Source organism: Phoenix dactylifera, chromosome 8, assembly GCF_051530095.1.
Source record: "Phoenix dactylifera cultivar Ajwa chromosome 8, Ajwa_hap1_PhDact_Kaust_v1.1, whole genome shotgun sequence".
Lineage (NCBI taxonomy): Eukaryota > Viridiplantae > Streptophyta > Magnoliopsida > Arecales > Arecaceae > Phoenix > Phoenix dactylifera.
In genome coordinates, this window is record NC_143197.1 from 31,187,430 (window position 1) to 31,210,629 (window position 23,200).

The 23,200-nt window shown below is 40.8% G+C and overlaps 2 protein-coding genes across 12 annotated transcripts; one reads left to right on the forward strand and one right to left on the reverse strand.

Annotated features, from left to right (window-relative positions):
• Positions 1-1,578: 1,578 nt before the first annotated feature.
• Positions 1,579-3,176, reverse strand: LOC103702819 (protein CANDIDATE G PROTEIN-COUPLED RECEPTOR 7). The gene has a single exon (XM_008785391.6). It carries the CDS (start codon positions 3,174-3,176, stop codon positions 1,827-1,829), a length of 1,350 nt encoding a protein of 449 aa, XP_008783613.2. The 3' UTR covers positions 1,579-1,826.
• A 4,832-nt stretch (positions 3,177-8,008) lies between these two features.
• PAH1 (Lipin family protein) lies at positions 8,009-21,540 on the forward strand. 11 transcript variants are annotated; one of them, XM_088703605.2, is made up of 13 exons: positions 8,009-8,198; positions 8,718-10,316; positions 10,422-11,011; positions 11,094-11,167; positions 12,167-12,251; positions 13,102-13,188; positions 13,469-13,541; positions 14,082-14,125; positions 18,306-18,434; positions 18,516-18,611; positions 19,481-19,575; positions 19,890-20,104; positions 20,222-21,540. In XM_088703605.2, the coding sequence occupies exons 2-11, from the start codon at positions 8,909-8,911 to the stop codon at positions 19,535-19,537; spliced, it is 2,643 nt and encodes an 880-aa protein (XP_088559731.2). In that variant the 5' UTR covers positions 8,009-8,198; positions 8,718-8,908; the 3' UTR covers positions 19,538-19,575; positions 19,890-20,104; positions 20,222-21,540. The 11 variants fall into 11 exon arrangements, with proteins under 11 accessions (XP_088559731.2, XP_038980939.3, XP_088559730.2 ...); XM_039125011.3 differs by having other exon boundaries at positions 8,011-8,202; XM_088703604.2 differs by having other exon boundaries at positions 8,013-8,202; positions 19,707-20,104.
• Positions 21,541-23,200: the final 1,660 nt, after the last annotated feature.

The following is a 23,200-nucleotide window of genomic DNA, read 5'->3' on the forward strand; positions in this document are numbered from 1 at the left end:
TCTCATTGCATGCTAAGCCTAACCATATAGCAGAAAGAACAGTTATCAAAGAATACTCCATTGGGTACCCCACCATATGCATTAATAGAGAAAGCATGAAGCATGTACTGATTATAGTCATATAATAACAAGAAACATAAGCAACACATTCAGAGTATTTCTATCATTTTTTGAAGCTCAGAATTACAGCCTATTCATGTTGTTTGGGTGGACATTGCCCAAAGATCACAGACTTCTGAGGTGCCTATCTTTCATTATGTTGTTAACATCGAAATAGAAATGAGCCCAAACCCTTAATCCCGTAGGCCATGATGTCAATCAGGACCACCACCCTGCTATCTACTCATAGATCTAATATTGATAATGCTGGAAACAAGACATCCAGAATCTGGGAATCTATTTAATTGTTTGAACGAGATATAATTGAATGAATCATAAAGATAATTCCATGTTTTTGACCAATTCCATGATGAGTACTGCTTTTCAACTCTAGGTCCCCAAAATAGTCTGATTGTCCCTCCACAGTGATAAGGAACTAAAAGATCCACCACTTTATTACACGACCTGCAATTGGACTACATTGATCCAGTCCAGATAATATATAGATTGTCTATGGAATAAAGCAGGGATAATATGCAATAGGAGTGCATGGGAAGAGGGATTAGGCACATAGAAGTGCATGAGAGAGATGTATATGGATAAACATCTAGAAACATGGAAGTTTTATTCATGTTAAAGAGATACAGACTGAACGTCTCAGAAACATCAACTCAATCAATGACTGGTAAGTCCGATGATCGGGATGAAAATCCATCCAATTGGACTGTCAAGAGCTTGGTCATGGAAAAAGAAAGTGATAAGGCTCATGGAAACCATCACAGGAACAGATTAGATTAGATTAATTCAATCCAACACCCCAAAGCAGCTCCTGGAAAAAGAATATCATTCTGTTTCTATACAGTATAAATATAATATGCCCTTTTAGTATCAAAGAATTAATCCTATTTACCAGGTCTAAAATGTTCAAAACTTCTCCTGATGCAAAGTTATTGGAGAAATATTGATTATATGCAATGGCCCTTAGTCAGTGGTAGGTCTCAAAGTTCAAAAGCATAATACTCCAGCAGCCTTACAATCTTCTAAGAAAACAAGAGAGTTGTTGTCAAGAATATAATTCCTAAGAAAATGTTTTCTTACTGTGACTATTTTTAGAAGACATTAGACATCACATTTAACAGAATTTATTGATATCAATTCAGCTTTAAGAAAAAGAGATCAGAAACATGTTATCTATATTGATCTATATAAAAACTGTATGGGATGGATCATCGGCAGACATTTTTAGCTTACATTATTCAAAGATATTTTATAGCCTGAAAAGCAAGTAGCTGCCATAACTAGATTGCACACAAAATGAAAATAAAGCAACAATCAAAATCAAAACTGACACTAAAAAAATCGAGTGAAACACCTTCTGAACTAAGAATCGGCAAGCTGAATGCCTCCCAACTTCCAGCAGCTACAGCACAGACAGCAAACAGAATTCCACAGAGAGAAGCACCAAGTAAAGCATCAAAAGAAGCATCAAAAAATGAAAATAAATATAATGAAGGCAAGTATGACACTTTCTGATCCTGGACTTCACAAGCTGAATTCCGTTCACGTATTCCAACAGCTACATTCAAGAGAGAAAACAAAATTCCAGAGAGTATATAGAAACTAATGTAAACCCGTCCTATGGTAAGAGTGAAGAACAGTAGTAAAACGCGAGCAGAACAGCACACCCAGCAGTCTACTTGATCATAAGTCTTCAATCCTCCTGACATTCAGAGCTCGAACTCTTCCTCCCGGAGCGCTGCCTGTGCTGCCTCTTCCTCTTCATCATCGAGCACAAAGTACTGGTTCCTTTCCACCGGCCTAAACATATAAAACATAAAGATATAGAAAGCAAGGCTAGCGGTCTCCTCTGCCGCCACGCTCACCCACCGGTACTTGTATGACGCGATCGTCTTGAGTGCATACACGACGATCCTCGTGAAGTACAGGTACCCGATGACAACAAGGTAGAACTGCCGGAAAAGAGTGAGCTTGGCAAGATTTCTGGCGGCCTTCCCATCAGTCTTGGAGGTCTCACGGAGAGAGCGGATCGACCAGACGATCGGGAAGAGCACGGCGCAGCAGCAGATGATGTCGATGAGGAGGAAGACCTGGTTCCAGGTGACCCAGTCCTGGATGAAGGGCCCAGTCTCGCCAATGACAATCGAAGCAATGTTAGCGATCACCTGGAGCGGGATCACGACCATGAGGACCTTCTTCTCCTTCTCCTGGAGGAAGGGTTTGAGGAAGGACCAACCGGTGCCAATAAGGACGATGACGGTGAACAAGAGGACACCTCTAAGGAACTGGAAGAGGTAGAAGAGGACATCCCATCCGTGGGGGGTGCCCGAGACGCGGACGTAGTGCTGGTCCTCGGCGGCGAAGAGGAGGTTGAGGGCTTTGGTGAGGAGGAGGCCGGCCATGAGGTGGTGGATCCCGTGGGAGGAGAGGCGGTTCTTGACGAGACAGAAGTAGATCCAGACGGCGAGGAACGCGACGTAGGCGAGGGCGAAGAAGAAGTAGAGGGTGGGGACCCGGGACTGGCCGACCGAGAGGTAGTCGCGGGAGCCATCGGGGCGAGCGTTGTACATCTCGGTACGGACGGCCATGGAAACCTGGGACTCGGGGTTGCAGTTGGCGAAGAAGAGGCTGTACTCATCGGGATGGGTTATGGGGAAGGAACTGTTGTAGAAATTGTGGTTGGGGCCGGCGAGCTCGTTGAATTTGAAGAGAGGGCGGACGTAGGGGCTGGAGAGGACGCATTTGGGGTTGGAATTAGGGTTAGGGTTAGGGTTTTGCTGCTGCTGCTGCCGCTGCTGGGATTCGTAGGTGGCCTGGATAAGGCTCTCGTCGGAGAGGAGGAAGAAGCCAAAAAGCAAGGGATCAGGGGAGGCGAGGGAGGAGGTGAAGGATACGTCGGATACAGTGATGGTGACGAAACCCCTGGGGGTGAAGCCAAACTTCTCGAAGAGGATGATGGAACGGGTGTCGGCGGTGATTTTTAGTGTTTTGATCTCCGCCATGGACGACGAGATCAGGGAGAAAAGGATGAGGAGAGGGAGGAGAGAAGGCTTACCCATTGCGCCGGGGATCGGATCTGGAATTCTCCGGCAGACGAGGTTGCGACGGGCGTGGCGGAGGCCGGCAGCGGAGGTTGCGACGGGCGTGGCGGAGGCCGGCAGCGGGCCGGTGCTTTAACTAATACGTTTTTGGTGGCGAGGGTGGGCAGGTCATTTGGTCGCCGCGGCGTCTATCGGTTTGTTACGACACGGGTATTGGATAACTTAACGTGGCCCCGATTTGCAATGGCCGCCCGTTTTGCGTGGAAATTTGGGCGGTTGGTGTGATGATGACCGATTTGATGGTAAGATTTTAGTGCGCAATCACGCGTTATAATTTGGGAACAGAGTTAAGTTACGTAACTTAGCTCTATTCCCAGATTTTTATTTAATATGGCTTGACCGCGTCATCGGGCGTGTGGACAAACGCTCGCACTCCGACAGCCTTTGATTTCAGACTTGGAGGCAAAGCGCCACCGACTTTTCTCTTTGCCCCGTTGGATCCTGACCGATCATAATGTGATAATCCAATGGTCCTTGAATTGGTCCATTAATGGTTCAAAATATAATAATATAACAACAAAAACCAGATCTCAATGATCCAAAATAGGGATTAGCTGCTAGGTCTCTCAGCATACAGAAAAAAAAAAAAAAAAATCTCATTAAAATATTTTTTAAAAACCTAATTTTTGAAAATATAATATTTAAAAATAATTTTGGCATATTTGGTTGATGATGAAAAAGTAGCCACTTTAGAGCGACTTATATTTGGTTGAACATCTATTTTTTCGGCAAAATTGTGTGACTTATTTTTTTTTCACCTTACAATTTTTTTAGTATATCATACTACTGTTTAATAACTCATAATTATATTTTTTGTTAAATAAATATTTGCTATTAATTTGTTTTGAAAAAAAAAAGGAAAAAAAAGTAGAGTTTGATGGTATGTGTTAAACAAAAATAGATAAAGCCTTATAAATTGGCAAATACTTTGTCTTCCCTCAAAATCTTCTCAACTTATAGTTTTTCTTAGTTGTTGGGATGAAATAAGTATTTGGGCCCTTATCAAAGCACTGCATGCTGGGTTTAGCACCAAGAAAGTTGAGTTCATATTCGTTCCGAGAAATTTTTCGAGTAAACATAGTAACATCATGATAATTAAAAATATTATAGGCTCCTAGTTGATTGAAGCCCGACATCAACCTGCATAGGCACCATCGACTATTTGCTCGAATGATATCATCCCGTCTTACTAGAAGATGGAAATGGAGGTTCGACGCCGGCTAGATTAAATCCTCTAAAGATAGGGTAGAAGGGAGGGTGAGAATTTGCCATACTAGCTTTAAAAGTGATAATAATAATAAATAAAAAAATTCCCTCAGGGTATTTTATTGGTTCATATGACACAAAATTTATACTTGTTGATGTTAATAAAACCAAGTAACGTCTATATATTAGTCCAATTCTAGAACTTAGAAAATTCTACAAGTAATTTAACCACACCCTTAATACTATATTTTAACTCTTTAACCAAGATTCTTGCCAAGCCACCATGGGTATGTAGAATAAGTAAAATCCATATATTCCATTATTTGTCAAATTTTGTTTATTTTGCTGCTATAAGTCTATGATAGATTGGTGTAAGAATGCTACTCATGAGTATAGATACAGTGAACAAGCAAATGATTGAATCATAATATATTCTTTGCTTTGCAAAACAAACATGCAAAAATTGGCATAACAATATAGGGCATCAATTGGATACTAGTAGTTTGAATACAAATCTTGCACCTACTATAATTCATGATCTTGATAAATTTCAATGCACATTACCTATCTTCTTTTTGCAAATTGGGAAAAAGAACCTAACCTTACTAAAATCCCTGCGATTTTATTTTACTTAATTTATACCAGCATCTTAATCTTATTGTTCTGGGAAACTAATCATGCAACAATGATGAAAATTTCCTTTCCCCATGCATCACCTTGGTTTCTCTCATTATTCATTCTGGTAGAAGTCAATTTCATCATTTCTGATAGAGTAAAAAATTCAAGATAATGATATGGATATGAAAACCATCTTTTATGCCGGATTGCGTATGATGAAAATCTAAATAACTTTATAATTAATGGCCTCCCAGCAATTTTTTCGGCTTTAAATCATGCCTCTTATAGTTATTGGTGGATACAAAAACAGGACAAAAGATCAGGATACCTTGGATTTATGGGAGATCCCCTTTAGACCTACAAGATAACAACAATTAGCAATCAAGATCTACTGATTCATCTTCTTTTACAATGTTAACCCCTCAATTACATAATAGCTGCTTCGGCATCTATACAGATAGATAAAAAAAATAATAGTAATACTTTGAGATCTCTGCAAGATGCGATATAATATTTGACGTTGCAACTGAACTAAACCAACAATGTTGTTACTTGTAATATAACGAAACTTGAGTAATTAAACATACTTTCTTCTCAACATTTTTTATTTTAATTTTTTAAGCTAAACTCTTTTTTTCCGTTAAGGAGCAAGTGATGGATAAAATCTGAGGGCAATCTAGCACCAGCCAAACCATATCTTCTAGCGTTCACGTCAGAAGCCAGGCTGGCTCCACGAGGATCTCAAACTTCTTCTGGAAGATATCCAGCGACGCACGTGCCCATATATGAAAAAGATCATGGCTTAAAAACATACCGCGTTCTTCACGCGCCACACCTAATCTTCGCTTTTATTTTAATGAAAAATACATTTGGTGGAAGGTGATCCGCCCAAGATCAAAGATATTCTAGATAAAAATGATGAGACCAATATATTTGATTGCATCTTAATAATCCTACATAGCCGTAATCCCAGATCACCCTTATTTCTCAAATCACCATCCGACTAAGCGATGAAAAATCTATCCTTAAAGATGGATATTCAAGATCACCCCAACAAGATGATCTTGATCCAGCAATTAAGTATTGGCCAAATTCTCATGTGCTTGATGTAAGAGACTTCAAGAAGTGCCATCTAGAAAGAGTATCCACAAGGAAACACCATTCACAAGAAAATTGGATTTCTATCTTGTTTCCTTTATCTTTCCTTTTTTAGCTGCAGTGATTTCTTAATTTTGCAAGGCATTAATTTCTTGACATTTTGGTATTTTGATTTTTTATATTTATCTGAGTTCATCTTATTTTTCTGAATATCGATATATATGTAGAAAAATTTATTTTTTTCATCTTATAGATTTGTCTGTACATTTGAGATGAATATTTTTTTTTTTTATATAGGATCTAAGATACATAGATTTTTTTTATAGATCATGTAGATCTATCTATTTTTAAAAATGTTTATCAAAATTCTTTGTGCATAAATTTTTTGAAGTTGTGCCCGTGCACTGGATGTTGGCATGGAGCATAATATGACATAGAATATAGCTCCAAGGAAAAAGAAAAGCAATTGTGCCTTAGTTCAATCTATGCATTTGTCATATCTCTTTTCCTTTGGATAGCATACCAATATATCCTTGTTGCTTCATATACATAATTACTTATATATAAGCTTTATTTAATAATAATAGCTAGGTAGCATCTTGCCTCTCACACGCGCGCGAGCGCTTGTTATTGCCATACAATTTGCTAAAATCATGGGTGCACGAAAAACGAAAAGCCATATTCCTGAATAATGGGCCCTCATATAGATAGAATAATTGGCAAAAGGCCAAAAATTGCAGCAAATATTTTAAAGTTAATTGTCGTGGTAGCTTTAAATTTATGTGCAGAAAAAAAAATGAATAATAAGAATATATTGCAAATGTTGATACTGCGTGGATTTAACTATGATTCCATTTGTTCAAAGTTAATGTCAAGAGAAATATTTTTGATCTATCCATTTCTACTCCATGTGCGTTGAGCTTGTTTTTTTTTTTTTTTTAATGTCGGTGTAGTGCTAAAATATTTGATATTGGGGTCAAGGAAGATGTTCTATTCACTTTATTATGTTGGAGAAATATTATATTTAGAATTAGAATATAGTTTAATTTTATAGAGTAATGGCGACTAAAAATAAAGTCTGTGACAAAATAATAGGACCACTATATGAATCACAGTATGCTTATTTCTATCCTTAATTTATGAGAATTAAAAATATAAAAATTTCTTTTAGCATATTTGAGAGGTTTTTTTGATATTAATCGTCAGTAATTTTGGATTCTCATGGTATATCAAATTTATTTGAGGATCTTTAATTACTAGACCATGACACACCAAATACAATTATTTTATATCACTCCGGATTAGATTAAGGTCACCACACGGCTTGGGGGAGAAAGATAACCTCGGTCAGCTTACCGCATCTCGTTGGATAGGCTAGATTTATTTATCCTCACGCAAGTATCATAAAATAATAAATAAAAGAAATTTGACATTATTTTTTCTTTATTCAAAGTTTCAAACGTCATCAAAGGACATTCCGATAATGTCCAAGGAATTAAATCGCTATACAGATCGATTCGCGTCCTTGGCGGTGACCGGATCGCGAATGGAAATCGTGAAAGATTCGTTTAGTAACAGTAGGGAGCCACGTGGCAGAGGTGATCCATTGGAGCACCGATTACCGGCTTTATTGGTAACTGGCTTGGGCCTCGAAGCAATTGTCTTCAAATAAAACGTCGAGGCCATCGACCGCGTCACCCATTACGAAATGTCCGTGGGAGCAACCGTCATTAGCTAATTAATCCCATAGAAAAGGAGGCGAAATTCCGTCATAATCTCACCCAAAAAGGGGGTTTTATCCATTAATTAATCCATGGGGACGACCGGACGAGTACCTATAAATATGAGAGTAGGAGGCCGTGACGAGTCCGAATCCGAACTCCGAACTCCGAACTGGCCAGTTTCCTCCATCCGATCGCCACGGCTCCTTAACCCCACCGATATCGACGTCTCCAAGAATTATAGAATTTAGAAGCCAAGGAAGAGAGGAGAGGAAGAAAGGAGGAAACTCCCGAAGCTCTCTGCTTCTTCTCTCTCTTTCTCTCCTTCAGCTCGCTGGTAGGTGAGTCCTCGTGTCTTTATCTCATTGTCTCCCTCTTTCTCTTCCTTCGATTTCTCTCGCTTCTTTTATTTTTTCCGGAAGTTTGATGGGTTTTGATTCTTTATGCCGTTTCTATGGGCTTCCAAGAGTCGTTTCTTAGTTTGATTTGCCCAAGAAAAAAAGAAAAAAGATTCCAAGAAACTTATCCTGCTCGTCGATAGGTTGATTTGTGTCGAATTGTTTCAGTGTCTGCGCGTTCCTTCAAGAATCGTGGCATCTTTGATGCAAGATCCAGCGTTACGATTATGTAGGGTTTTTTCTTCTTCATTTTCTCGATTCTTCTCATATGGTTGTCTTTCTTTTTCCCCTTTCATCATTTACTGGATTTAAAAATGTTGTGCCATAGACCAGAAAAATGTGCTTTATTTTGTATTAGGTTCCCGGATTGACAAAAAAGTTGTGTTCTTGGATGGATAAAGTTTCGAGTATTAGGCCAAATGTTTATCGGACTATATTTTTTCTTTTTCTTTTGGCAGAAAAACCAGTGAAAATTAGAGCCAAAACTATCGACAAGAACTTCGAGGGTGATTCCCATTTATCTGTATATCTTATCTATTACCTAAGGCCAGTTTGTTGAGTTCTTTGGTGATTTCGATTTGAAATCGTATTCTTGGGGTTTAGATGTCATAAATCAGGGTTTTGCCGGCATCGCTCTTCTCCAATTAAGATGAACGTGGTGGGCAAGGTCGGGAGCCTTATCTCCCAAGGTGTCTATTCCGTTGCGACCCCTTTCCACCCCTTCGGTGGTGCTGTTGATGTTATTGTTGTAGAGCAACAAGATGGGACCTACCGCAGTACGCCATGGTATGTGCGATTTGGGAAGTTCCAGGGTGTTCTTAAAGGTGCTGAGAAGATTGTGACTATTACTGTTAATGGTGTCGAAGCCAATTTCCATATGTATCTTGATAACTCAGGCCAGGCCTATTTCATGAGAGAAGTTATGGCAGGAAGTACTGATGCAGATTCCAGTTGCCAGGCTATGAATGAGTCCAACATTCCTCAGTCACATCAGGGTGATAATATTGACAATTCTGTTGATGATCATGAGAATATCTTTGATGAAAACAAAGGGGAGGTTGAGAATGATGATCAGCTATACAGGTTTCAAGATCAGCAGGCTTCCCCAGATAGTTCGGCAGGATCATCTGGGTTTGGCAACTATCACTATGGGAGTTTAGACGAGGTGGAGGATATGGTTAAAGAATCCAATGAGTCCAATTCGGAAATGGTGTTGGTCAGTGTGGATGGACATGTCCTCATGGCACCCATCTCTTCGAATGAAGAGAACACGGAAAATGTGCAATTGAGTACCCCGCAATTCCATCTAGGACCCGGGGGGGAAGGCTCTGGTGAAGATTTTAGGACAAGCGGAGTTGTGTGGGAAGCTGGTTTGTTTGGTGATCTAGATGCATCTACAACGAAAGATACAGATGTTCCTTGTAATCAGGTGGAAGACTCTAAAGACTGTAGAGAGGTTTCAGTCCATGTTGAAGAGGCTCACCATTTTGGTAACCGTGAAACTGAACAAGAGGATGCAGGAGTGGGTTTGACTAAAGATGATATGTTCAAGAGTTGTTTAGATTTAATGGCCCAGGCTGAGGGTGATATGCAAATTGAGGGTTCTTCGGCCGTGGAATTGGACCCAAAAGTTGTCTCTGAATATTCGCAGGAAATTACTTCCTTGAGCGGCATTGCTTTGGCGGAAATGACAGCAAGCACTGACCCTAACTGTAGAGGTGATGCATCACAGCCTCTAAATGTAGAAACTGAAGAATCACAAGATGATGTCTCTGTTGACCTTAATCAGAAAGATGAGGTGGTTGGTGCAGATGTATTTCTTCAGAATTCCAATCAGTTATTCTTTGAGGAGTCATGGAGCAAAAGCATGGAGAATGAATCTTCTGATAGGAAGCATGTGAGTGGTGAAAACATTTCTGAGGAGTGGGGTGATTTTTCAGTCCATTCAGTAAGCAATGATAAGGAACATATGGGAACAATTGCAGAGGGGTCTGTTACTGAAGAAGAAAGCAATGAAACTGAGAGTCCTGGATTACAAAGGAGTTTCTCTGGGTTGGGTAAGTTCGTTTAACTGTATAAGGATGAATCTTTTTTTTTATTATTCATTTTGTATGGCTTATGTGATTTTCTGCTGCTAATCACTTGTTTATAACTTTTAACAGGCTTTGAGATTTCCCTTTGTGGGAACTTACTGCGACCTGGTATGGGCTTTAATTCTGCTGGGGAAGCCTTTGAAGCCCATCGTATTTCCGAGGAGAGCTTCAGGGCATCTGGACCATCCATCATTAAGAATGGTAACCTCATTGTTAGATTTGAAGGCAAGTATTTGCCGTGGGATGAAGCTGCTCATATCATTCTTGGGAAGGCTGTGTTTGGTCCGAACTTTTCAGTTGAGCCGAAGGATTCAATCCTGGTGGAACACGAGGACACGTTGAAATCCAGAGAAGAGACACATGAAGTCTCACCTTCTTTCAGCCGCAGATGGAGACTGTGGCCGATTCCATTTAGGAGGGCCAGGTCCCTTCAGCACAGTAATAGTAACTCAAGTGAGGAGCTTTTTGTTGATTCAGAATCTGGATTGCAGAGCCCAAACACAGAACAATCCACACATGCGGGCACAAATCAGTCTCCGCGCAAGCAGTTCATACGGACAAATATTCCAACTAATGAGCAGATTGCTTCTTTAAATCTGAAGGAAGGTCAAAATATGATAGCCTTCAGTTTCAGCACAAGAGTTCTAGGGAAGCAACAGGTTTGCTGTTATTTAATGAATGACTATTGACTCATTCCATGATATGTTGCTAATGATATTTGATTAAGCTCCTTTTCAACAGGTCGATGCACACATTTATTTGTGGAAGTGGAATACACGGATAGTCATATCTGATGTTGATGGAACCATTACCAAGTTAGTATCTGTCAGTAGCTGAGTTGCATGCTATGCTTTTGGAAAGTATACAGCATCTTTTGTTCAAATAACTAGATTTTACAATGAACATCTGACTGTTATCGAGAGAAGGTCAGAGATGCATATTGTGGATTTATTTAATTATATTCTTTTTTCAGAAAAAAAGGAGGAAAGAACTCGATCACCTTCGGTATAAGAACCCATAGATATATCAAGATTCTAGGCTTTGTAGTAGTCTTAGGATGTGAATGAGGCTTAAAACTTTAGGCTGAGGTGTAGTTTGGTAGTTGGAGAAGGTGAGAACAGGCTTTGCTTCATGATTCCAAAAATTATTCTTATCTCTGTCACAATTTTTCCTATCTCTTTTTTCTTTCAAACTCTTGGACAAAGTGATATTGGGCAATTTATTTGTTGGAATAGGCAATGCATATAGAGACAAATTTTAAAAATGATTAATTTGCCTGTTTCAATTGCTATTGGGAGATGCTCTATGTTTTGTCCCATTTTAAGGCTAGCTCTTGGCCTGAATCTTTTGCCCATACTGGAATGCTTCAGCTACTTTCAGCCAAAATTAGCTGAAACTCCAGAGTAATACTTTAATTGTATGGTCCTTGAGATGCAAAAAATGTTGTTTTTTATAAGATCAAGAATTCTTTGACAGAAAAGAGAGTTTTATATGCTAATAGGGGTTTTTTTTTTGTCCTTCTTTTCAATGTAAAACCTGTATATAGTTTTTCTTTACCCAACTATTAAATATAGGAGCTTGCAAGATTTTAATTTTGTGTTAACAGGTTGATGAACAGAGTTCATTGCTTTTAAGTAGAGGCATTTAGCATCTATATAGAATTAAAATACCCTCTTGAATTCAGAATTCTTCTTTGCAGTATGAAGTAATGTCATATTGTTTATTTTCTTTTCAGGTTTGATTTCATAGGACAGGTTCATTGATTCTAGATATGAGAATATTGTTAATTGCATAATTTGTTCTGCATATTTTAGGTCTGATGTCCTGGGCCAGTTCATGCCTCTAGTTGGAAAGGACTGGACTCAATCTGGGGTAGCACGACTTTTTTCTGCAATAAAGGTATGCAATTGAATTGTGATTTTTAAGGTTGTAGTATCCAAAATTCTCAAATTTGATTTATTTTTTTAATTTATGATTTAAGGAAGGAACAAAGAAGTGCAAGTTTTTGTGCAAGGCTTTATGCACCAGACTCTATTAATGCTTGAATAATTACCTCATTTTTGAGCTGTTGGCACCATGAGGTGTATTTTGTGCCAGTATTGTATCATTCTATACTAGTCTATACCAATCCGCTACCACTCTGATACCCTTGTTTGAGAGTAGGCCTTTGGTGTAGTCTCAGTTTGGTCCATCAATAGAAAGCAAGTGTCCAATTTATTATTCTACTAGAGAAACAAGAATATTTCCTTAGCTTATGGGATTCTTTTGGTCTGGTTTGACTTAGCATAAAAGAGGAATATGAATATTCTGCATCCGGATAAGTATCAGGTGATGGTAACCATAGTAAATCACCTTGGCAAATTTTCCTTGGATCGTTTGAGTTTGGATATTAGAGAGAGCTTCCCTTCTTCTCTCTTGCTCTCTATATATATTATGTTTATGTACCTATTCTGTTCTCAGACTTCTGACATTAATTTGCTAGCTTTATTTTTCTCCTATTTTTTGTTTGCATCAAGAATATTCATTTGAGGAAATATTTCAGGGTTTAATTACTCTGGAATCTTATATCATAGTATCACTCTGAGCTATCTAAAGTTTCTTTATCCTATAATTTTTTATAGCTGGGCAATATGGGCCTTATATCCATATGGTAATGTGTGTGCTCTATTCTTTATTCTTCTTATTTGAACAAGTGATTGTTCTTTGTTATGTGAGACTGACAATAAATTTTTATTTCTTTTCAAATCAGGAAAATGGCTATCAACTACTGTTCCTGAGTGCAAGAGCTATTGTCCAGGCATATCTCACCAGAAGCTTTCTCCTCAATCTGAAACAGGTGGCATATCTTCTTTTGGTTGTCGCTTCATGGATTTCCTTGTCTTCGCTGGGGAGTCCTTAGGATAAAAAATTGCTGATTCGTGCATGATTAGTTTTTGAAAAAGGAAAAAAAGGCGCCATTGCTCTGGCCTTCCTCTTGTGCTTTGGACTGTAAACCTTCCATTTATGGCTTTTAGAGGGAGCATTTATTTTCCACTAATTTGTGATCTTCATGTGCTTGGCTTTGAAGTTTTGCTAGGTCTATCTGCAGATTCAATGAATTCTTTTGATTCTTGCAGGATGGGAAAGCACTACCTAACGGGCCTGTCGTAATTTCACCTGATGGATTGTTCCCTTCGCTGTATCGAGAAGGTAATGTGTTATATCTCACTATCTTTAGTATTCGCTCAGGCACACATTTTTAGTATTTGATTGCTCTCAGGAATTGAGGGAATCAATGTGTTTGTTCTGATTTCTATGATCCTACTAGCTTGTAGACTACCTTCTGTTAAAATACCATGTTGACCTTTTGTTGAGCACAAGTTATGTGCAGATAAGAGTCTATATGAGTCGAAATTCTAATTTAATTTCCTTATTACCAAGGGGATATATTGATCTCTTATCAGAAAGAGATATGCTTGCCAAAATGAAACCTGCATAAGTTGCTAATACCATTTGGTTGATTATAGTTTTTCTGTTATTTGAATGTAACATATTCATGTTTTACTTTATTTCAATTTCCAAAAGAAGTTGTGAAGAGTTCTTGCTTAAATTATTTAAGGATTTAAATTGTCATTGTCATGTTAGACCTGAGAAATAGTTGATGCAAAGAGCAACTTATAAGCAGGGTGAATTTTGCGATGGATGCTTTCAGTTTTCTGATTAATTGCTTTTTTTTCTCCTTTGTGACAGTTATACGTAGAGCACCTCATGAGTTCAAGATTGCATGTTTGGAGGTAATTCTTCGAACAGATACAAATAAATGTTTATTTAACTGGAAATGAACTGAATAAAAGATGTAATTTCAATGATTTGATAAAAGAGCATGCTATTTTATTTGGTAGTGCATGAAATATGGCCTGGCACATTTTTGAAATAACAGGTTCAAATATTATATATATATATACATATTATATTTATATATATACATATTATATATATACACACATTATATATATATATACGTATTATATATATATATACGTATTATATATATATATATATACGTATTATATATACATACATACATCTCAAGGATGTGTGTGTGTGTGGTGGGGGTTGGGGGTTATTGATGTACTGTAAAGAAGATGATGGAAGACATTTGCACAATCATGGATACACCCTTAACAATTGAAAAATATCAAAGATGGTTGATTGGAGTTCAACTATTAAACTGCTGCATTTATGGACTCCATCAATTTAAGAAAACAAAAAAATAGAAAGCTGTAAAGTACATGGAGTGTGGGGTGTGTCGTCATTTCACATAGATGGTTTTCTGCATCATTCTTGATGGGGAATTTTACATGCTATGTGAAAGGTACAGAACATCCATTATGTGTGTCTATATAGTTACTTTTCATTATGTGTGTCTATAACTTGTGTGTGTGTGTGTAAAAGAAGATGATGGAAGACATTTGTGCAATCATGGATACACCTTTTTTTTTTTTTGCTGAAAACGGGTTTTCATACAATACGTGTACGAATACACCCAATAAAGTCAAAAAAACACTAACTCGTGGAGTGCCAATGTCAGCTCCCCCTCCCCCGCCCAAAGGGTGTACCCTGAATGATGTGTCGCAAAGGCAGCCACCCAGTCGGCCGCCCCATTGGCTTCTCTAAATACATGTTTGGCCTGGACGGCCACCCCATCCCTCCTCATCATCCCGATATCTCGAACCAAGGGGTGGTCTATGCTCTCACCCCTCAGCCCCTTCTGGATCCATTCGATGACTGTGGCCGAATCGCCCTCCAGGACAATCGAGCCGGCCTGCAACACCTGCTTCGCATGTCGAAAACCCGCCCAGGCAGCTTGCAGCTCTGCCCCGGGGACCGACGTGCCGAACAACTGGCAGCCACCTGCTGCCACCACTCTGGAGTGTGGGTCCCGTATCACAAAGCCCGCACCACCCCGCGCGCCTCTGTCCAATACCGATCCGTCGAAGTTGATCTTGAGAAAAATCGGGGGGTGGGGGTTCCCAGGTGAAAAATACCATCTGAGGAGCTACCTGAGCAGAGAGAGAACCCCAGGTGTCCCGAGCTGTCAAAGGTCCATCTGAAGAAGGCCTGATCTCCAATGCCTGTACACAAGCGAACTCCACAACAAACCTTGGTGATACCCTGCGCTCGCCGAAGGTGCGGGCGTTCCTTGCCAGGCAGATCTGATGTGCTGTGCAAGTCGCTCTGATAGCCTCCTGACATGTCCAAGGGCGGGCCAACCACTGTCGTATTATCTGTAGAAACTGAAGCCTCCCACACCAGGCCTCCTGCGGGATCCCTGCCCACTGCCATGCCGACCTCGCCCACGTACACTGGAAGAGCACGTGGTCCACCGACTCCTCAGCACTGCATGTCCCGCACTCCGCTGGGATCCCCCAGCCACGCTTGCTCAGCACTACTCTCGTCGGAAGGCGGTCTCGCGCCACCTTTCATAAGAAGAGTGCCGCCCTCGGGTGAAGCCCCAACCTCCAGATCCAAGTGCAGTCCTGCCCCGGCTCATGCTCCCGCTAGATAACACGAGAAAGGTCTCCCAGTCTGACACTGGACCGACAGGAGGTGCCCTAAATCCTGACATCTGGCACCCCACATCCTGGTACCGGATCCTCTCAGCTAGATGTCCTCCGAACAACTGTTGTAGTCTGGCCTCATCCCAAGCTGACTCTCCGGGGGCAAGGAGATCAAAAACCCGCAACCCCTCCACTGCCTCAGTGTCGACTATGGTCGGCCAGCACCTCAGTGGAACGGTATTCACCCATGGGTCCGCAGTCATATCAATACTCCGCCTATCGCCTATCAGCCATCTGGTGTTTGCCGACACTGTCGGCAAGTACCTCCTAATCTCGCGCCACATGAAGGAGGCTCAACGCCCACTCCATGCCCCCTCTGAGCCCTCTCGACCGTATCTGGCTGCCATCACCTGACTCCACAGCCCGTGTGGCTCTAACAGGAATCGAGCTGCATGCCGAGCGATGAAAACCTCGCACCGCTCCAGTAGGGATTACACCCCGAGACCACCCTCACTGGTAGGCCGACAGACCTACTCCCAGGCCACCAAATGCACCCCGCGGCCTCCGCTGTGTGACCCCCACAGGAAGCACCGAAGCAGTCGCTCGATCATCAGCAAGGTCGTCTTCGGAACCACGGTGTTGGCCATAAGGTATACTGGCATGGACCCCAACACCGATCTGATCAATGTCAATCTCCTCATTATAGACAGGGAGGCCGCTCTCCATCCCTCCAACCTGCTCTGTACCCGCTGCACCAGACTGGAGCACTTTGCCACCCGTAGTCTGCGGCCTGTGATGGAAACTCCCAGATAGGTCAATGTCTTCTGCTCAGGTATCTGCAGAATTCCTCGAATCTCCTGTCTGACCCTGTTCTCCGTGCTCGGGCTGAAGTGAACAGCTGACTTTTGGAAATCAACTCTCTGACCAGACGCCGTGTGGTAACCCGCCACCATCCTATGAAGGATCCGTGCATTAGAAACTTGCGCCCTGGCCAGAAGAAGACAATCGTCAGCGAAAAGTAAATGAGAAAGAGGACTAGCTCCCGGTGCAGGGATATAGGCCTCCAGCTCCCGGCGGGCACACACTCTCTGCAAGTCACGAGACAAAATGTCAGCACAGATAATAAACAAGTATGGTGATAGAGGGCATCCCTGACGCAGCCCCATGGTGGACTCAAAGAAGGGTGACGGTGTGCCGTTGACCAAAATAGAAAACTTTGGCCCCCGGACACACCCCAGGACCCATCCGATCCACCACCTATGGAATCCGTACGCCTCCAGTGCCTGCTGAAGAAATTTCCATCTGATCCTGTCGTAAGCTCTCTCCATATCCAGCTATCAAGCTACGTCGCTTCGATGCTCGCTGAAGATCCCACATCATCTCCTGGGCCAACAGAACATTATGGAAAATGTTTCTGCCAGCTATAAACGTCCCCTGCTCCTGGCTAATGATGCCAGGCAAAAGGGGCTTCATCCTGCCCACCATTATTCTTGCCACAACCTTGTATAGGGTTGTGCACAAACTAATGGGCCTGAAGTGACAGGGCTCTGCCGCCTCCTGACGCTTCGGAATGAGCGTGATGAAGGTGGCTTTCCAATCCTCCGGCATCACCGCCTGAGAGAAAAAGCACTGAATAGCCTCTACCACCGCTATCCGAATGATACCCCAGTACTGTTGGAAAAAGAATGGGGGAAAGCCGTCAGGTCCCGGGGCCTTGTCTGCAGCCAACGCCCAGACTGCCTCTTGTACCTCCTACGCCGACACCGGTCGGACCAGGGTTGCGTTCTCATCGTTCTTGATTCCCACATTCACCCTCGGGGGGTGGTCACCGTCGCCGGGATCCTCATCCTCCGTCCATGGATACACCCTTAACCAGTGGAAAATATCAAAGATGGTTGATTGGAGTTCAACTATTAAACTGCTGCATTTATGGACTCCATCAATTCAAGAAAACAAACAAAAAAGAAGAAAGCTGTAAATGCACATGGAGTGTGGGGTGTGTCGTCATTTCGCATGGATGGTTTTCTGCGTCATTCTTGGGGAGGAATTTTATGCTATGTGAAAGGTACAGGACATCCATTATGTGTGTATATATGGTTACTTTTCATTATGTGTCTATAACGTTGGTTCTCCAAAAGTCCAAATATCAAATTATAAAAAGATATAGATGGTGCAAAGGCCTGGGTAGATAGTTGAGGCCTTCAGATGACTGTTCTAGTATTATAATATCTGTCTCTTGAATCAAGAACACCTTATTTATATACTTGTAGAGAAATAATGGCCATGATGTATATCCATTTGTGTTTTTTGTTTAAAAGCAGGAAGCAATTACTCACATGGAAATTCATTCTTAGGGAGAACTTCTCATTTCCTTTCAAATTATAAGTTCGCTGGAATTTTATTTCTTTGACAGGACATTAGAGCACTTTTTCCTTCTGACTACAACCCATTCTATGCGGGCTTTGGGAACAGAGACACAGATGAGCTTAGTTACAGGAAAATTGGAATTCCAAAAGGAAAAATATTTATCATTAATCCAAAGGTAGGCTTCCTCCTTTCAATTTTCATGTTGATGTTTAGGACATAGCAAGATTGCACTAATTGTCATCCTTAAAACTCACAGGGGGAAGTGGCTATCAATCACTGCATTGATGTGAAATCTTATACCTCCTTGCATACACTGGTCGATGACATGTTCCCACCGTCACTGGTCGAGCAGGTTTGTCATCTAACTAAAAATAGACAAACAGCACATAAGATATAGTTTTCTATGGTTAACATATGTAGGCTAATACACAATGAAGAAAATGGTTTACTTATGTACTTTGTATTCTTCCATAGATGCAAGGATAAATGCTATTTAAACAACTGAACAGCTAACATTAAAGGCTCATCATACACACAGCCACATGCGCGCACCCCCCCTCCCCATGCTTACACATGCATAAATACATACATACAAAAATACATGCATACATAAACAGAAGCTTGTTTAAGAGCTTTAATTAAGGAGCAAGCAGGCTTCATTCTTTAGGATTGTAGTCGATGCTAGAACTTTACAGATGAAAAGGTCACAAGCAACGGGCTAGTCTCAGGCGAGCAAACTTGTCCAATCATGCCAAATAACACTTTCCCACATTGCGCACCTACACAAGCATATTAATTTTGCTTGAGGTTTAATAAACAATCCATGATTTTGCCGTGAGCCCCATAAGTAAGATTCCTCATTGCCTGCTTCATTCCCTGGTTTATGGTGATTTTAGCAACAATGGTCCACGGTGGTTGGGTGCATCTCCTTGGCCCTGGTTCATCCTACTCTTGGTAGCAGACTGGGCTTTTGCTCCATTTTTTATGGAAAACTTGCGGTAGTGGACTTGAGTACTTGGGCCAGAATGCTATTGTTACAAAGTAATGCAGCCAAATTATAAAAAAAAACACATAGTTATCTGGTCTGAAAGTCGAATGGGTAGATTTAAGTATGTGTAATTTAGGCTCTTATATTTCCAGAAGCTTTGGCTTTACGAACTGGTATGGAAAGTTTAAGCCTTTAATATGTTTGTATTGATTATTTTTTGGCATGGTGTGCAGGAGGATTTCAACTCTTGGAATTACTGGAAAATGCCATTGCCCGACATTGAATACTAGGATTAACCCTCAGAACACAGTATCAAAATTTTGATCACGTAATTCTTCTCACTTACCTGGTGATAATTTGTTCAATCTACGGCAGCTGCCAAATTCAGTTAATGTATGCCGGTTCTATTAAAGGATTCATTTGTAAATTATTGATTTTTAATGAGGGGACATTATGAAGGTCGGTGGATTCATAGTTGCATCCGGTCACATGAAGAAAGGTGGTCTGGTGTAAAATAATGGTTCCCCTTTACAATGCCCCATGCATTGCATTCCCTCCTCACTTATCCTATGTGGCTTCAATAACTAGTAGATTTGGCTACATTACCTGCCAATAATATGCAACTTGTTATGTGGTAAACAGAAACCACGTCCAGTTTTAGTTTGGTGAAAAAGGCCTATGATTCAATGGGAACAGGCTGAGATACTTGTCTGCCGCATCTGATGCTACATGTTCTGAGGCAAGGTTTCTAGCTATTCTTGGAGAGCAAGAGGGCGTTGATCAACAGTCAACAGCAAATACCAGCAGTTGTTTTAAATCCATAGAAGGCTGACATCTAACTTGAATGATGCACTGTAGTAAGTCCCGTTCCCCCCCCCCCCCCCCCCCCCCCCCCCCCCCCTCTTTATAAATGAAATCCAAAGTATTGAAGGGACTCTTGCTGGTCGTCTAATGTATATCTTTATTCTATGCAGGGGATAATAGTATACCAATGTAAGAAATGATCCATACAATGTTTTGGGCCCTAATTGCAGCCAGTATTCAACTTTATAGGCCAAAATTGCATCCATTAAATTTATGACCATGAAAGGTGAAGGATAAAATGCAATTGCCTTTTTTTTAGAAGCGTCTGCAACTCTGCCTTGACGTATAGATTTACTTTTGTTGCGGCTTTAATGTCAGAAGGGAAACTGCAATTACTGTTATGACTGAACGAGACAAATGTTCAGCCACTTGTGTAGACAGTGTCTGAATCCTAGCAGGTCAAAGGAGTGGATGGATTATGCAGGGAACTTGAGTGACTTCTGATTTGTCAAGGAGTCTGGGACCTACGAATTGCTTTCTTGAAAACATGGGAGGTTTGGGGACATTGAAATTTGCCTTGGAGGTCAAAAGGTCCAAAAAAAAAAATGTAACCTTTGTTTGTAGAATTTTGACAGCAATTTGTTTCCTGAAAAACACAAATTTATGGATCGATAGTTGCAGGCATGCCAGATTGATCAGGTTGATTAGATAGATATGTTTGATCAGGGAAAAAGTATAATTGATTACACCAACAGGTGTTCTGTAGGGAGCGACTGCCATCATGCTAGAGAACAGAATAAATTTATGAGAGTCTAGGATGTGTAACCTTGTTGACGCTTGATCGAAACTTTCAAAGGAGAAATGGAACAATATGTTGGAGAATTTTTGATCAGGTTGTGAATGCAAATCCTCTCAACATTCATCATGGTATTGTTGAGAGAGTAAAAGTGTCTACGCGTGTAGTGTGTGAGAGCGAGAGAATGGAGGCATTATTTCTCACGGTTTATCATGTCGTAAACCCTGTTGTGGTCTAATAGGATATTCATGATCGTCCTCATCGTAATTGTAATTGCCGGAACCTTCGCCTTGTAGCCCAATTTGAGCAGGTCTCAGTTTTGTTGATTCGAGGAGCTGGCTGTTAAGAAGCATGAGTAATTCAGTAGGTGCTTCTTTTTATATCTTGGATCACACGATCCTCATTGGCCATTTGATGATGTCTAGAGGCCCCCTTGGGAATCCAAAATGGCCTGAAAAAAAATGGTTTCGTTGGTTGAGCAACCAGAGGATCAATTTCCTTGTTAAGGGGTATTGGTTGTTGGATGTTGGAAGATTTTTTTGGCCTGATAAGGACCATAAGGTCATCCCTGTGAGCATTTCGTTCTAAAAATATGTAGAAAACCGGAGTGGCGATGGTGACTGGGAATCACTTTGTGGATCTCTTGTTGTTTGATGATTGCATTTGGGAAAAAAAAGAAGAAGTATTCCTCAAGCTTCCTTCTCTGTGTCAACTAATAATGGATTGCAGAAACTTGTTCTCAGGAACATCAACCAATGCACAAACTTGCTCTCAGCTGGTGCATGACAGAAAAACTTAATTCTAAAAAACAACTTTTATCTCATGTACATAATTGACCTCGATCCATGGAAATTTTATAAAGCTTAGCACCTACTCCTCGAGCTAATGTCAACCTTATAAAATTTAAAAGCTCCTATCATCAACATCATGGGCGGTGTCAAACTATGAATTGCTTCTTGTGTTGTTATGTCACGCGGACCCACATACTTTCTAGGCAAGCTCGAAACATTAGAGACTTGTTTGGTGTGATGGGGTCTCAAAGTTCCCAAAGGATGCTAGCAGCCACTCCTCTTCAGAAACGTCAGAATAGAAAAGCTCCATCTTTGCTTCTGTTTGGGTCCTAACATGAATGAGAGCAGGAGAAAGAGAAAGCAGAGGACCTTTCTGTGTTCAGGGCCTCTTATACTGTTTTAGAACAGCAATTATAGGAGCTATTTTTATTTAGGCAGGGCAAAGGGACCCTCGAGCTTTGAAGTGCGTAGTCTTCTTAATGTAAGCTATTTGTCACCCACCTACAAATGTCGGGAAGGTCTTCTGAGTTAAAAATTCAAGCGGGCAGCCACAGAGTTAGAAGCGTTTTAAGTTTACCCGAGGATAAGATAACAAAGAAAGAGAGGATATCAATGCAAATTTTTTGAATTACAATTCCCTGATCAATCAATTATTGGTCTTTCTCCATTCCACAATCTGAATCACAAACAACATCCAAGAGCCATCAGAGATTCTTGATACATAGTAAAAAAAACAAAAAATCCCTAGCCCATCATCTAAGGCTTGCCTGGAATTTGGATACCAGAGGATATGATATAAAAATAACACAGGCAGAGCATCTAGAGAGAAGCTTCATGCCCATGCTTGCAGACACAATGCCTGGAGCATATCTCAGTTGGGTAGATGGGCTCAGTGTGTGTGGGCTGTCCAATGTTTGATTGTCCACAAGGCAGCACCCAAAAAAAAAAAAAAACAGAAGAAAGAAAGACGGAAACAGATCCTACTTATCATTAGATTTATTGCCTTATATATTTAGAGATTGCAAGATTTTCAATCTTAACCTTTAATAAAATGTTATAGTTTTTCATCAACCATGATCGTAGTGTTTGTCGCAGAAAGCTTTCATACCGATCTAGATTAATCTAGTTTAGGACCTGATTGAACGGATGCATCGATACATAGATTCTCAACACATCAACCCCCTTAGTTTTTTCTTATCACTTCCAAAAAGGATCAAGTGTGGTCAAGTGGCCCTGTCTAGCGAATGAAATCAGCTTCTGGTGCAACAAGTCTTAGAAAACCATGCAGGAGTTCCAAGCAGCTGTTATCAAAAGCCACGTGCCAAATTTAGGTCCTACTCTGTAATCTATATTATATTTGGTGATGTTCAATGCCTGAGGCACACAAGTCCAGGTTTTGGGGTATGGGCTCTTTTCAAATTCAAATTACCAGCAGGGTAGCTGTGTTGGACTAAAATTACTTAAAAGAGAGACATTGAAGAGGGAGAACAATGGAGATAGCGAGAACTCATTGAAATAACAGCGCAAGAACTTTAAATTAACATAAAGAAACTGAGAGGCAG